Source organism: Guillardia theta, assembly GCF_000315625.1.
Source record: "Guillardia theta CCMP2712 unplaced genomic scaffold GUITHscaffold_194, whole genome shotgun sequence".
Classification (NCBI taxonomy): Eukaryota; class Cryptophyceae; order Pyrenomonadales; family Geminigeraceae; genus Guillardia; species Guillardia theta.
In genome coordinates, this window is record NW_005434482.1 from 49983 (window position 1) to 62355 (window position 12373).

At 51.6% G+C, this 12373-nt stretch overlaps 4 protein-coding genes across 4 annotated transcripts; 3 read left to right on the top strand and 1 right to left on the bottom strand.

The window, feature by feature from the left end:
- Window positions 1-856: 856 nt before the first annotated feature.
- On the top strand, window positions 857-3511 carry GUITHDRAFT_148164 (hypothetical protein; the record flags this gene model as incomplete). Its single annotated transcript, XM_005820027.1, has 11 exons — window positions 857-1023; window positions 1327-1419; window positions 1680-1885; window positions 2032-2074; window positions 2234-2335; window positions 2381-2421; window positions 2474-2522; window positions 2576-2625; window positions 2850-2910; window positions 3290-3353; window positions 3434-3511. 11 exons carry the CDS (start codon window positions 857-859, stop codon window positions 3509-3511), a joined length of 954 nt encoding a protein of 317 aa, XP_005820084.1.
- A 329-nt stretch (window positions 3512-3840) lies between these two features.
- GUITHDRAFT_148165 (hypothetical protein) lies at window positions 3841-6561 on the top strand (the record flags this gene model as incomplete). The annotated part of the gene is made up of 1 exon (XM_005820028.1): window positions 3841-6561. One exon carries the CDS (start codon window positions 3841-3843, stop codon window positions 6559-6561), a length of 2721 nt encoding a protein of 906 aa, XP_005820085.1.
- Window positions 6562-8213: 1652 nt separating this feature from the next.
- Window positions 8214-8873, bottom strand: GUITHDRAFT_47588 (hypothetical protein; the record flags this gene model as incomplete). The annotated part of the gene is made up of 1 exon (XM_005820029.1): window positions 8214-8873. A coding segment is annotated over one exon (660 nt), but the record flags the coding sequence as incomplete, so codon positions are not given.
- Window positions 8874-10578: 1705 nt separating this feature from the next.
- GUITHDRAFT_148167 (hypothetical protein) lies at window positions 10579-11310 on the top strand (the record flags this gene model as incomplete). The annotated part of the gene is made up of 1 exon (XM_005820030.1): window positions 10579-11310. The coding sequence occupies one exon, from the start codon at window positions 10579-10581 to the stop codon at window positions 11308-11310; it is 732 nt and encodes a 243-aa protein (XP_005820087.1).
- Window positions 11311-12373: the final 1063 nt, after the last annotated feature.

A 12373-nucleotide genomic window follows, 5' to 3' on the forward strand; every position in this document is an offset into this window, starting at 1 on the left:
AGTGCATTGGGAATCTCGTGAGTCAAACATAGGGGTCGCACCAGTACCTCAGCGGATGAATGGGCTAGTGATCGAGAGAGTTTGCAGAGAAGCAGACGTAGACTGATTAATACCATGATTGCAGATGAAGAACAAGTACACAACACAAAGAAGCAGGTTGAATCGATGAGCAGATGAAATGTTTTTTGTGGGGGGGGGAGGGACGGGCCGGGGCCCGGTTGAGGTTTGCTAAAAGTAGTTTTGAGTATGATTGCGGGGACGTGATGTATTTCACCTGGGTAGGGTACTTGATGCACGGGTGATGAATAAAGTAATTCAATGGGAGTATACGGGGTCCAGAATGCTCTCCGGGGGTTTCTTAGGGACAGGAGGGGTGGTCACACGCAAAGTACGAAGGAACCAAAAATGAGACTGGATGGAGGGAAAGAGGAGGGAGGGAGGAAAGAATGGAGGAGTGAGAAGGGTCAGATACGACATGAGGGTGAAGAGAGCGATGCCGTGATTGGTAATGGAGAAGAGCAAGGGGGGATGTGTGATGCGAAAGGGGGGGGAGAGATCTTTGATGAGATCTTGTGGTTTGAAGAAAGCGAAAGCGTGATTAGTTCGACCGACTTCGTTTCTCTCAGAAGGGATCGTATGACTTATAATATCTATCATGATGGAAGAAAACTTGGGAAAAGGAAACTTGGTGGAATGGCCGCATGCAAAGGAGCCATGCCGCTTCGAGAACGGCAAAGCAGATTGAATTTCTCTCTTGTAGACATGAGAGGAACTGCATTGGAACGGCCGATTCCCCGCCGAATTAACTGAAAGAATTCTCAGGTAGATTGAAAGAAGCGGCGCTACCGAATCGGACATGCTGCGCTGGAGATGGAAGCTGCTGTGCAGCTTTCTCTCGGACTACCCGAGCTCAGTATGCTGGAACGGGGTTGTCGGGGAGCTGGACGTCTTTTCCTCGGTCTCGAGGAGATCATCGCTGCAGACTAGTGAGATGGATTCACTCACTGTCGCAGAGCTAACAGGGTGAGCCCGAACCTCTCTGGATTCCGCCTCTCCTTCTCCCGCTGCTACGAGCACATGCAGCCCCCTTCCCTTCGCACTTGCTCGTCCCCGCTTGTTACCGTCACCGTCACCATCACCACCATGATCACGATCACTTCCAACAGCTATCTATGTCACTATCTATATCTTCATCGCTTCCATCGGTTGACTTGCTCCGGCCCCTTTTCTCATACCTCCACCTCTGCCCCGCCCGCAAGCCCCCTGCCTCCCTTATTTCTCCTTTTGCCTGTTGTGTTGGTTTCAAACTTGCTGATCGCCTGTCAGGCTGGGGATCACGCTGGGGATTGTGCACGTGCTCAGTGGACCGGATCATATCAGTGCCATGGTCACGTTGTCGGCAGGAGGAAGCTTTCGCGCGTACGTTCCTTTATTTGTGCTCCTGGTTTCCACATGATTGTTCACTTACTGCCTGCTGGTCGCCGACTTGACTTGTTGGCATCTGCTCCCCATTCTCTCGCTCCGCTTGTTTCCTTTGATGTTTTCTTGTTTTGGTCTTCCTCTTCCTATCCTCCTCTTGCTCCTCTTCTTCCTCTTGCTCCTCTTGCTCCTCCCCTTCTTCCTCTTCCGCCTCCTTCCCTGCATGCCTCGTACTTGTAGCATGCTCATGCATATCGCAGGTTCTGGAAAGGCGTGCAGTGGGGGTTAGGTCATTCGGGGGGGCTGCTTCTCATGTTCGGAGTTTTTCGTATCTTTGACGAGAAGATCGACTTTGACCAAGTGGGCCAGTACGCGGACATTGTGAAAGCTGCTGGCATGTTAAGGACACCTTTGATGGTGTTGATGCAGATTGTTGGGCTGTTGATGATTCTGCTGGGGACTTACGGTAGCTGGAGAGCGTGGAAGCTTCATCGGAGTGAAACAGATCACTTAGGGCACCAAGAACTGTCTGTCACTCATGTTTGATGACAAGACTTTACGCTCACTTGCACCTGTTGACAGGAAAGAGTTGTATGATGTGGTGGTGGACAGCAGCAGCTCAAATCTTCAAGAAAATCCTGAACAGGACTGCAAGGTTGCACATTAGCTGTTGTCTTGTTTGACTCATAGCCATGTTGCTCACAGAGCGACACGTTTCTGAGCGATGCCACAAAGAGCAACTCTCTGCTCTCAGTCTCTGCAACGGAGATTACAATAGACGTATGAAATCTCAGCTTGTGATTTCAACTTACAGCAATCATCTTCAGAACAACGATTATCCCCCCGAGCAACTTTCCAGCCACAAAAAAGCCGAAAAGCACTCCATCCTCCGGACGCTCAGAGCCGTCGGATCAAAGTCTTTCCCTGCATGCTGATGCGGCTCGTTGATTATCAGGAGCAGGTCCGTCTCCCTGGTTGTCGGCCTCGTGCATGGGCTGGCAGGTGCCCTGTTCAGTCTCCCTCCTCCTCGTAGACACTCAGAGCAACTCTGCAGGTCCCGGCGGGATCCTCGGGGTTCTCCCTGCTGTTGCGTTGAGAGACAGGTCAGAGAGGAGGGGGTCGAAGTGAAGACGAGGACGCTGACGAGTTTTCTTAGCTTGAAGTCTGGGTTTTATCTGGGATCGTTCTGCATCGCAAGCATCTTGAGTAAGACTGGGATCTTGATCACTTGTTTCTTTTCCATTCTTTTCGGCGTTATGCTCACTTCATCTTAACAACCTCGTCACTTCAAGATTATCATCATCATCATCGATATCATCATTATCCTCACCATCATCGTCATCATCATTTCAATCTTGATCTTCAACATCTTTATATTTCTCTTGTTTCTCCATCCTTTCTCGCTCGTCTTTCTCACTTCTCCATCGCAGTCATGGGAATCTTCTGCGCTTTCTGGGGTGAGATCACTGCGAGAGTGAGCTCGTCGAACAGGTTATGGATCACCCTCAGACAAGCATCAGCTGACCCTCAGCTGGCAGGGTGCAGGTCTGGATAATTTTCCTCTCCTCTCTCAGCTCATTTGTGGTTGGCGTGCTGTGGCTGGTCGGTCGAGCCCGATGGCGATACTCGTCTAATCTTGGATGGCAGGTGTTAGTTGCAACAGGCAAGATGAATCTGATAGCATGAGGAAAGGAACTGTGTCTTCCATGTTGTTTCCTGTTTTTGTGTGTTTCCCCGTGTTCCTGAGTTCGATGTTTTCGTTTGAGATCAAACTTATTTATTCAGTTTGTTAAACATGTGAAATTCGTGATTGTACAAAAACATTCTAATCATCTCATCTTTCCTTCGATTCTGCTGACATCGGGCCTAGGAAGGCTGAGATTGTTCATCCCATGGTTAGATATGCATGTAGCTCGCTGGAGTTTCAGCCCACAGTCAGTGTCGTACGTTACTAAGATAACACCAGTCGGTGTGCTGTTATTTTTATGAAGGAAGAGAACTGAGATGAGAGCAGGAGCAGGAGCAAGAGCAAGAGCAAGAGCAAGAGCAAGAGAAGTTGTACGAGAAGAAGAGGGTGGAGGATGAGGTGTAAGAAGAAGAGGGTGGAGGAGGAGGTGTAAGAAGACAAGAACGGAGGAGGGTGGTGTAAGAAGGCAACAAGACTGGGGAGTATTGTCCCTAGAAGCAAGTACATTTCATGTATGGTACAAATTAAAAATATTATATGTCTATACATACTTATAAACAAGATATTGTACCGAGAACTTAACTTTTTCAGCTTTTATTTTGTACCTGGGAGCTAGCAGTACAAAGGGGCCATCGAGGGAGAGTGGGGGAAAACAGCGAAGAAGAGAGTGAGAGAGAGAGGAGAGAGGAGAGGAGGGGAGAGAGGAGAGAGAGAGGAGAGACGAGTGGGAGAAGATGATGAGTCAGAAGTGGGCTGAAGGAAGCAGGCAAGAGAATGTTGGAAGGGAGGAGGGGAGGTCCCCGGTTCCCAAGGAGTTTCATCTTCACAAGATTGAAGTCATCAAGGACAGGAAGGACGTTGACAAGGTCAGGTCCGACGGAATGCGGAGGAAGAGAGATACGGAGATGCAGGAGCTACTGGACGACATTGCAAGGTACCAGGAGCTTGCTGAAGCCTTGCAGAGGCAGCTGGTGGAGGCGGGGAAGAGGCTGGTGGAAAGCGAGCAAGAGCTGAACGCGGCGAACATGTGCTGTGAGCGGCTGGAGGAAGAGATCGAAAGACTGCGGAATGACAAGACGCACCAGCGACTAGAGGATGGGCAGGAGGACGGGCAGGATGAGCGGGCAGTCCAGGGGCTGCAGCGGAGGTTGCTGGTAATGCAGCAGGAGCTTTCCGAGCTGAGGAGGAGGAACGTGGAGTTGGAGCTGAAGATGGGCCATGAGCAGGAGCTGCGAGAGGCGTTGGAGCATGCAGAGAGCTCGAACAACGAGTACAAGGAGCAGCTGGTGAACTTTGGAAGGATCAACAGGTCCATGACGGAGAAGTACGAGAAGGAGCTGAGGAGGATGAAGAGCGAGCAGGAGGTTATGGAGGAGGAGATGAAGACGTTGAAGAAATTTCGTGAGAGGTGGGAGGAGGAGGAGAGAAAGAAAATGAATTTGGTCAGAATTGAAAAGACCAGGGAGGAAGGAATTTGTTTCTTACCGTACACTTGTCAAGAATTCTGGAAGGGAGACAGGGAGAAGGAGGAGAAGGTGGAGGAGGTGGGGAAGGAGGAGGACGGGAAAGCAGAAGCTATCACAAAGGAAAAGGAAGATCCATCTCCTACTCTAAAAAGCGCGGTTTCAAAGGACGACAAGACAGAAGAGGTCGTGAAAGAGGAGCAAAGCGAAACGTCAAGACAGATTGATACGATCAAGTCTAAGTGCGAGCTCTACAGGGACAAAGGGTGTTTGGACTTGTTGACATGCTTGAAGACTATGAATGAGATTCTTGACAGCAACCTTGCAGGCTTTTTTGTTCCGCCAGCTGATGAGAAGGAAATTGGAACAAAAGGTGATGGCGATTCATTTTTTTTGTTGCGACAGTTGACAAGAAAGTTTCTCTCCTTTATCTCCTTCTGCTGTGTCGAGAACGAGAAATGCGTCATTGAACTGATATCTCTCTACGCTGTGATCGACCAAGTCAAGGAGAACTTTGAGAGCATCGCATTTCTTACTCCTGATATCTTCATCAACATCAACAACCTTGTTGGAGAGTTTGAAAACCAATCATGCTGTCTGCGAGATCGATCAGTGAAGAGATTGCTGGAGCTAAAGGAGAAGGTTGCAGTTGTTTTGTCGAATCAGAACTCAGAGCTCAAGGACTTCACCGGCAAGATGTTGGATGTGGCAAGCGCGCAAACAAAAGTGATGGATATTCTCGAGACGGCGAAAGCTTCTTGCGACAAGTTGGACGAAGAGGAAGGAAAAGAAGATGTCGAGGCGATAGTTGTCAACGCTCTCAGGTACATCGAACAGAAAGTTCAAATTCTTGCCAAGATGATCGGCAAACTTGCCGCTTCCTCGTCTCTAAACAACTCCGCGGATGACTTGAAGCAAGAGATGTGCGGATGTTTGGAGATCTGCGACCTTTTGCTTCAAGCTCTTTCCGGTGATATCAATACCTCCGGCTCAGCGGGCAGCATGCAGTGCGGGTCCGGGGTCACTGGAGAAATGCGGTCGGGTGCTGGAAAGGAGGAGAGAAGAGGGGAGGATGGAGGGGAGCAGCAGCAGACGGGAGGGGGAAGGAGACAAGGGAAGGAGCAGCAGACGAGAATCGGGGGCAGGAAAAGCGGAGGGGATGAGGACAGTGGAAACGATGATAAGGAGGAGAAGCAGAAAAAGCAGGAGGATGATAAGGAGCAAGAGGAGCAGGAGGAGGAGGAAAATTGGCAAGAAGAAGACAGCGGAGACGACAGTGAGGCTGATGAAGAGATTCATAGGATTGTATTCAGCCAAAGGAAATGTGAGAAAGATCGACACAAACTGTTGAGCAGCGAGCAAGAGGTCAAGGAGGAGGAGACGGGAGCACGCCGAGAGAGCATGGGAAGGACAAGGAGAAACAAGAGCGTGGTGGAGGTGCTGCTGGAGGGATCGGACTCCATGGACTTCGACGCAATGCTGGACATCAATGAAAGTCTGCAGGAATTCATACAGACAAGGAAGAAAACTGCGCGTGGAGGGAGGGCAGGAGACATATCGCTCCTGCTTTCTCCTCCCGCTCCCTCTGATCCCACCGGAGACGATGAGGAGCAGGGAGAGGCTGAATGGCCTGTCCAAGGGAGGGCGGAGGATGCGACCGAGCAAGACACAAGTTCTCCTCCTCCTCCTCCTGCGTGGGCTACCAGGATCTCAAGGCGCTGGCGGCGAGCTTTCTTCGTGCACATGCCCAGCAGGAGGACTCAGTGGAAGTACCCTGAGGAGAGGGAGCTGAGAAGAGGCCAGCTGGTAGAGGAGCTGAGAACTGTCGAGGTCCAGCTAGAGGTGAAGAGTCTGACAGGGCTGTGGGTGAGCTGGGAGAACGTCAGAAGGGTGCTGGAGGGGGAGGGGTGGAGGCACCGGGCGGCAGTGAGGACGACGCTGCTGGCTGTGGCAAAGATGAAGCGGAAGGAGATGGAGTCCTCTTGGGTGTGAAGCTTTCGCCTATCATAGGACGTTGAAGGAGGAGGAGGAGGAGAAGGTAGAGGAGGAGGCGTTAACAGATGTTTCCCTAGGAGCATGTCATGCGTTTGGACATGGGCGGGCTTGTGCTTTATAACTCTTCTAGTTTACATCTGCATTACACACAAAAGATTTTCTCTTCATGCTGCCCTGCTGTGCCGGGCCCACACAAACGTCGCACTGGTAGAGATCCTGTAGCGCAAGTCAGATGAGGAGAAGGAAGGAGAAGAGATGAGGAGAGAAGAGAATAGAGGCGCATGACAAGTGTGTGTGCTGTAAGGGGAGCCCAAGCAAGGCAAAAAAGTGGTGACAATGGAAGAGGAGGAGGAGAGGAAAAGGCATCAGCAACTTTACCTTATCAGAACCACTCTTCGTCAAGGTGTTGGAGCTCGAAAGATCTGAATCTGATTCGTCGTCTTCAATCTCCTTTGCCTCCTCTCCCTCCTGTTCTTCTCCTCCTACAAGTGCCGCTGCTTCTTTCAGCACACTTTCTGCTCTTGACGACTGATTTAAACTTTCCACACAATTGAGAAGCTCGACAAAGCTCTGATCAGAGAATTCATTTCAGCGACGTTCAAGGGAAAGGCAGGAGGAGAGGTAGGAGACATGAAGGCATACAGGCAGATGAGTTGAGAAAGAAGGAAGTGACAGAGATGAAATTTAAGAAGAAGGAAGTGAGAGAGATGAAAGGAAAAAGGGAAAGAAGGAAGAAGTTAGGACATGCAAGGCGATGCAAGGAGTGAGGCAAAAGAAAGAGAGGGAGCGGAGGAAAGAATCAAGAGACAGATTCACAACAGGGAGAGGACAGCAGGCAAAGGGCGGGAGGAGACAAACGGAAGAGGAGCAAAAGGGGTAAGAAGCACAGGGGGAAGGAGGCAGGGGAGGGGGGGAGGAAGAAGAGGAAGTAGGAGGCAGGGGAGGGGGAGCAGGGGAGGCAGGGAGATCGCTTCCCCTTACCTGGAACCATCTCCTCTGGTAGGCTTCACTGACAGGGAAGGGAAAGATCCCCATGTGATCTTGCGGATGCTCCTCCCAGTACCAGACCCCTGGCGCTGGCATCAGCTTGCAGGTTACACCAAATCTAGAGAACCAAGTCGTAGAAAACCATAACAAACACTGAGTCAACGAGTGCAACAGCAAACACGTCGCAATTCGTTTTCTCTTTTGTGATTCTACTGTCATACATCACGTCATCCTTCTACAAACAAACCATCGTATCACTCCATTGCGAACAACTTCATAACATCGTTCATTTTGCGACAGACTTCGCAGGAAGTCATTCTTCTGCAAACTTGACAATCTCCTCATGAGCTTCTCTCACCTGGCTTCACGCTACGCAAATCTTCTCGATTCAGCTTGCAGGAAGGAACATGGCCTGAGATTCCAACGACAGGAAATCTCTGCGAGTAGACAGGGCACAGGCCGTCTCCTCCTCTCTTCCACTCCTCTACGTCAACCCCCTCCAGACCCCTCAGTCCTTCATACTTCCTCCACCTTGTCCTCCAAGACAGCAGCAGCAGAAAACTGCGACGGAACACGAACAACATCAAGGTTAAGATCCACGTGAGCATGTTCATGACGCTCAAACTTCCCTCCATCCTCGGCACTTGGTTTGCTTGCTCCGAAGTTCCAACGAAGGAGAAGTAGTAGCAGCACCCGTGCCCTCCTCCCATGCTCTCGTTGTGTTTCTTCATGGCATGGATCGTCGTGTCGTAGGCCGCGTTGTCTTCCTCCTCCACAAGGTCGCTGTGGACTAACAGACATCGCACCAGCTTCTTGATCGCTGCTCCTGCCCCGACGTCCTTCATCGACAGCTTCCACTGCTCCAGCCCCAGCTCATACCCCAGCATCCTACCCCCGCACATGGCGAGCACGTGGACTAAGCTTCCTAGTATGCTTCCCGGGCTCAGCCGTCTGACCCGAGGGGGCGCATCTTCCTCCTCGCCCAGCGCGTAGGTTGTGAGGGTCCCGTTGAGAGGAGCAGAGAGGGAGGAGAGCGAGAGGATCCAGCTCGCGTCTGTCGCATGCCCTGGGAAGGCGCGAGCCTCTAGCAGGTGCTGCAGGTACCGCGCTGTCGCCCCTCCCAGACTGTGACCCAGCATGTGTATCGGACGCTCGCTGCTCCACTCGCTGAACAGCCCGGGGTACAGCCTGCCATATCTCGCATGCCCGAACCTCTGGCTGTGCTCCTCGCCGTAGTCTACCTTCCCCCCCTTGATCTGATAGAAGACCTCGCACGCTCGGTCATGCAGGCTCGCAAACCCGCAGGGCCAAACGCAGAGAACGGGGTTGAAGCAGGAATTCAGCTCTGCAACCCTTCCCCAATATTTGTACCAGGCTCCTGCTCCTGCTCCTGCTCCTGCTCCTGCTCCGTCTATATTCTCCCACCCTCCTTCTGAGGGAGATGACGGGGCGAGGAAGCCTGGAACAAGAACAAGAGGATGGTTTGAGACAGATTCTTCACTGTTTGCATGCGAGGAACACTGCTCACGGCTAATATCTGAGAAGGCCTCTGCTTCGACTGCATCGAGGGCATTTGCTTCCTTCAGCCATGACGTGCGCATTTTTCTTTCACACTTTGTCCTACGGCACGAACTGCTTTGCTCGGCTTTGTTATGTCACGCAGCACAAGATCTTTTCATGCACCGATCTGTATCTTAGATGACAGCGTTGAGCTTGTACCTCCTCCTCCCCTGCACACACACACGCCCGACGCGGCTTCTCCTCCTGATCACATCGCCTGCTTCACGTTCTCGACATTCCATTTCGCTTGTATGTCGGGCCCGAATAGTGCGTGCATAATAGGGTAGCTGAAGATGGGGGGTGGGTACTCAAAGTTAAGTTAAAAATCCGATCATCATCAGTCCCCGGGCCGGCCCGGCGGGCAGGCCGGGCCCGGGCCGGGCGGCGATCGTCATCACGCGGCCGGTCACCGGTCAGGAGTCACCGTGCCACGGTCACGCCCGGCCGGGCCCAGGCAGTGTCACCGACTCGGAGTCGTCGGCTCGGATCCGATCAGCCCGGACTCTCCGAGGCCCGGACTCTCCGAGGCTCCCGGCCCGGAGTCCGCCGTAGCCTGACTCAGTAAAACTTTCCGAGCGTGGCCCTCAGGGCCTTAAAGATCGGACGGTACCGTCCAAGCCTATCAGCCGGGCCCGGCCCTCCGAGCTCGGAGGCTCGGAGACTGAGTCGAGGAGCGGCTTGACCCTGACACACCGTTCGTGTCACACTGGCAGGCCAAACGGCGAGGCCCCCGAAGAGAAAAGCCTGGACAGCCGGCGCTGACGGAGAACCAAACCTAATAATCCTGCCAACTGCTGTCCCCCAAACTTAACTGATGCCATCATCGGCGGCATCATGAGGCGAGTCCGCCGATTGCCCCGGTGCCGCAGTCGGGAGTCACGGGGTGACAGACACCTGGCGATCAGATAGTAGCAAGAAAAAAGCCTTCATTTTCATGATCGAAAAAGAGTCTTTTGGTGTCTAGCGACAAACGTAAGGCATCAGGTAAGTTGACCTCTGTCGGCAATTTTTGTTATTATTATAATTTACCACGACCTTTCGTTTGCAACAGTCATGGTAGGGTAACAAAAAGCTACCCTGTACCCCCGTAAAGAAGCTTGAAAGTACCCCTCATGTAATAGGGTGAAGTGCATACAAGGGTAACGTGATTTTCTTCGGCGGCGAGCCGTGACGTATGAATGCTTACGTTCGGTCTGTCCACCCCCCCACCCCCCATTAAATCTATGTACCCTCAGGTCGTGTTTAGTTGAACCACTCCACCCCATCCTCTGAACAAGCTTTAATGATACTTGCACCGGTAGACATTGCACCCGACCTACTCGATTACTTCAATAAAGTTCCTGATACCGGTGGTGGGTAGAAATTGGCTTTCTATTAAAAACCCAGTGGTCGCGAAGCAGAGTTGTTGGTGCCATGCTGTCACTTATCCAATCCCTCTCGTCCCTTCCAGCACATCTTCTCTTCCTTATGATTCTATCTGCTTCTTGTCTCGTGCTTCTCTCCGTCATGCTCCTCCTCTTGCTCTCTCGATGTTCTGAAATCCGAGTTCTTGAAACCAAGGAAAAGGAGCTCGAGAAGCATTTCAATTTTGTGGATAACCTGTGCTCACAAGTGAATGAGCAAGATCTCCAAGCGATGAAACTATTAGTGGATGATCTCTGCAAACAGACAACGACTGATGCCATCCAATGCGCCATCGCACGATTGGAGAGCTGCTGCTCGTCCGAAGGGTCGCACAATCTACGTAGGTGTTACTCGACGCCTTGGCCAAAGGAGCAATTCCTGTCGTCAAACTGCAGAGTGCAGACAAATGCATGCTCTGCATTGCAGCAAACAGACATGCACACTCGATCTATCAATGGTGAACTCAGATGCAATTCTTCGCCGACGTTCTGCGAGAGCCCGAGATCGTACGAAGGTCCAGGATGCTCACCGATCAGCCTCTTAGACCCCACGAACACGAGAGATTACCGTCATTCTGATGTTGGCTGTGGATATTATGCCTATGAGATGGAGAGCAAGAGTGGCTGCGGACGGGTGAGCATCAAGAGGAGCAATTCATTCTCAGATGGGACGCAACGAATGAGGGGCCCTTCGGGTCGCAGAGGATCAAAGTTTTCTAGCGGATCCAAGTTCTACGCTCGAATCATTGCTAACAGGGCGGCGTTTGATCACAAATGCAACTCTTTTTATTTGTGAATTACTGTACATCTTGCATGTGAATATTTTGTCTGGCTGCCGTTCTGTAATGAAACTTGAAAAAAGCAAGCATAGACATCAGCCACATGAGTAGGCTCATTTGACTGAGCGATTCCTGCTGCAGACATGATCGAACTTGAATGCAGGAATACTGTCACTCGCGTCAGTAACACCATTGACCGTACATTCCTGATCGGAACTGTGACTGAGCCAAGTCAGGCCCAACCCTCACTCAGTCACTGCCGGCCCTCAACTTCTCTCATGAGTACTACGGTAGTACCCTACCCTCCAATGCTCTGAGAATCTATTGACTTAATAACGGGTTTGTAAAAGTCAACTTCGAGGGAACCAGACAACTTTGCTCACCCACCCCCGATATCTCAGCGTATGACCCACCCATTTGTAGTCTCTGAGCACCCCACTTCGCCTCACCACCCTACACTTTCTCCAGTCTAACCCCCCAAAGTTTCTGAAAACGTGGCCCTGCAAGTGCACCCGGCGTCTGCACGCACCTCTCCCCTCTCCTCACGCAGATTTACCCTCTCCTCACTCGCTCTCTCTCAACCACCCTTTTGCTCTGTCTGTCTATCTCTCTGTCTCACTGTCTCTGTCTCTTCTGTCTCTCTGTCTCTCTGTCCCTTCTGTCTCCCCCCCCCCCCCCTAGGGGGGGGGTGAAGAATTTGAACAAGCTCTAGCAAGGCTCCGTCGTGGAGACTGTGCGGGTTCCCTTGACGATCTTGCTTGAGCTGCTTCTACTTCTTGATCTTGAGGTGACATTCTTGCCGCTTTCCCATGCGATCTCAGTTCCGTCAACCTTCTCACGGAGAGGAGTCGGCTGACGAGTCGGCAAAGAATTAGGTCTTTGTAAGGACTTCGGTGGTGAAAACTCGTCTTGTGGAAGGAGAACTTGAGGTAAAAACCGATTTCTACTCCTCACGGAGAGTCTGCGCATGATATCAGAAAGAACTTGAAAACACTTCGACCTGTCGGGAAGTTGCTTCCGATGATTGCACAGTCTTCATAGCCTCCATCAGAAACAGGAATTCAGTGCAATCGACTTCTT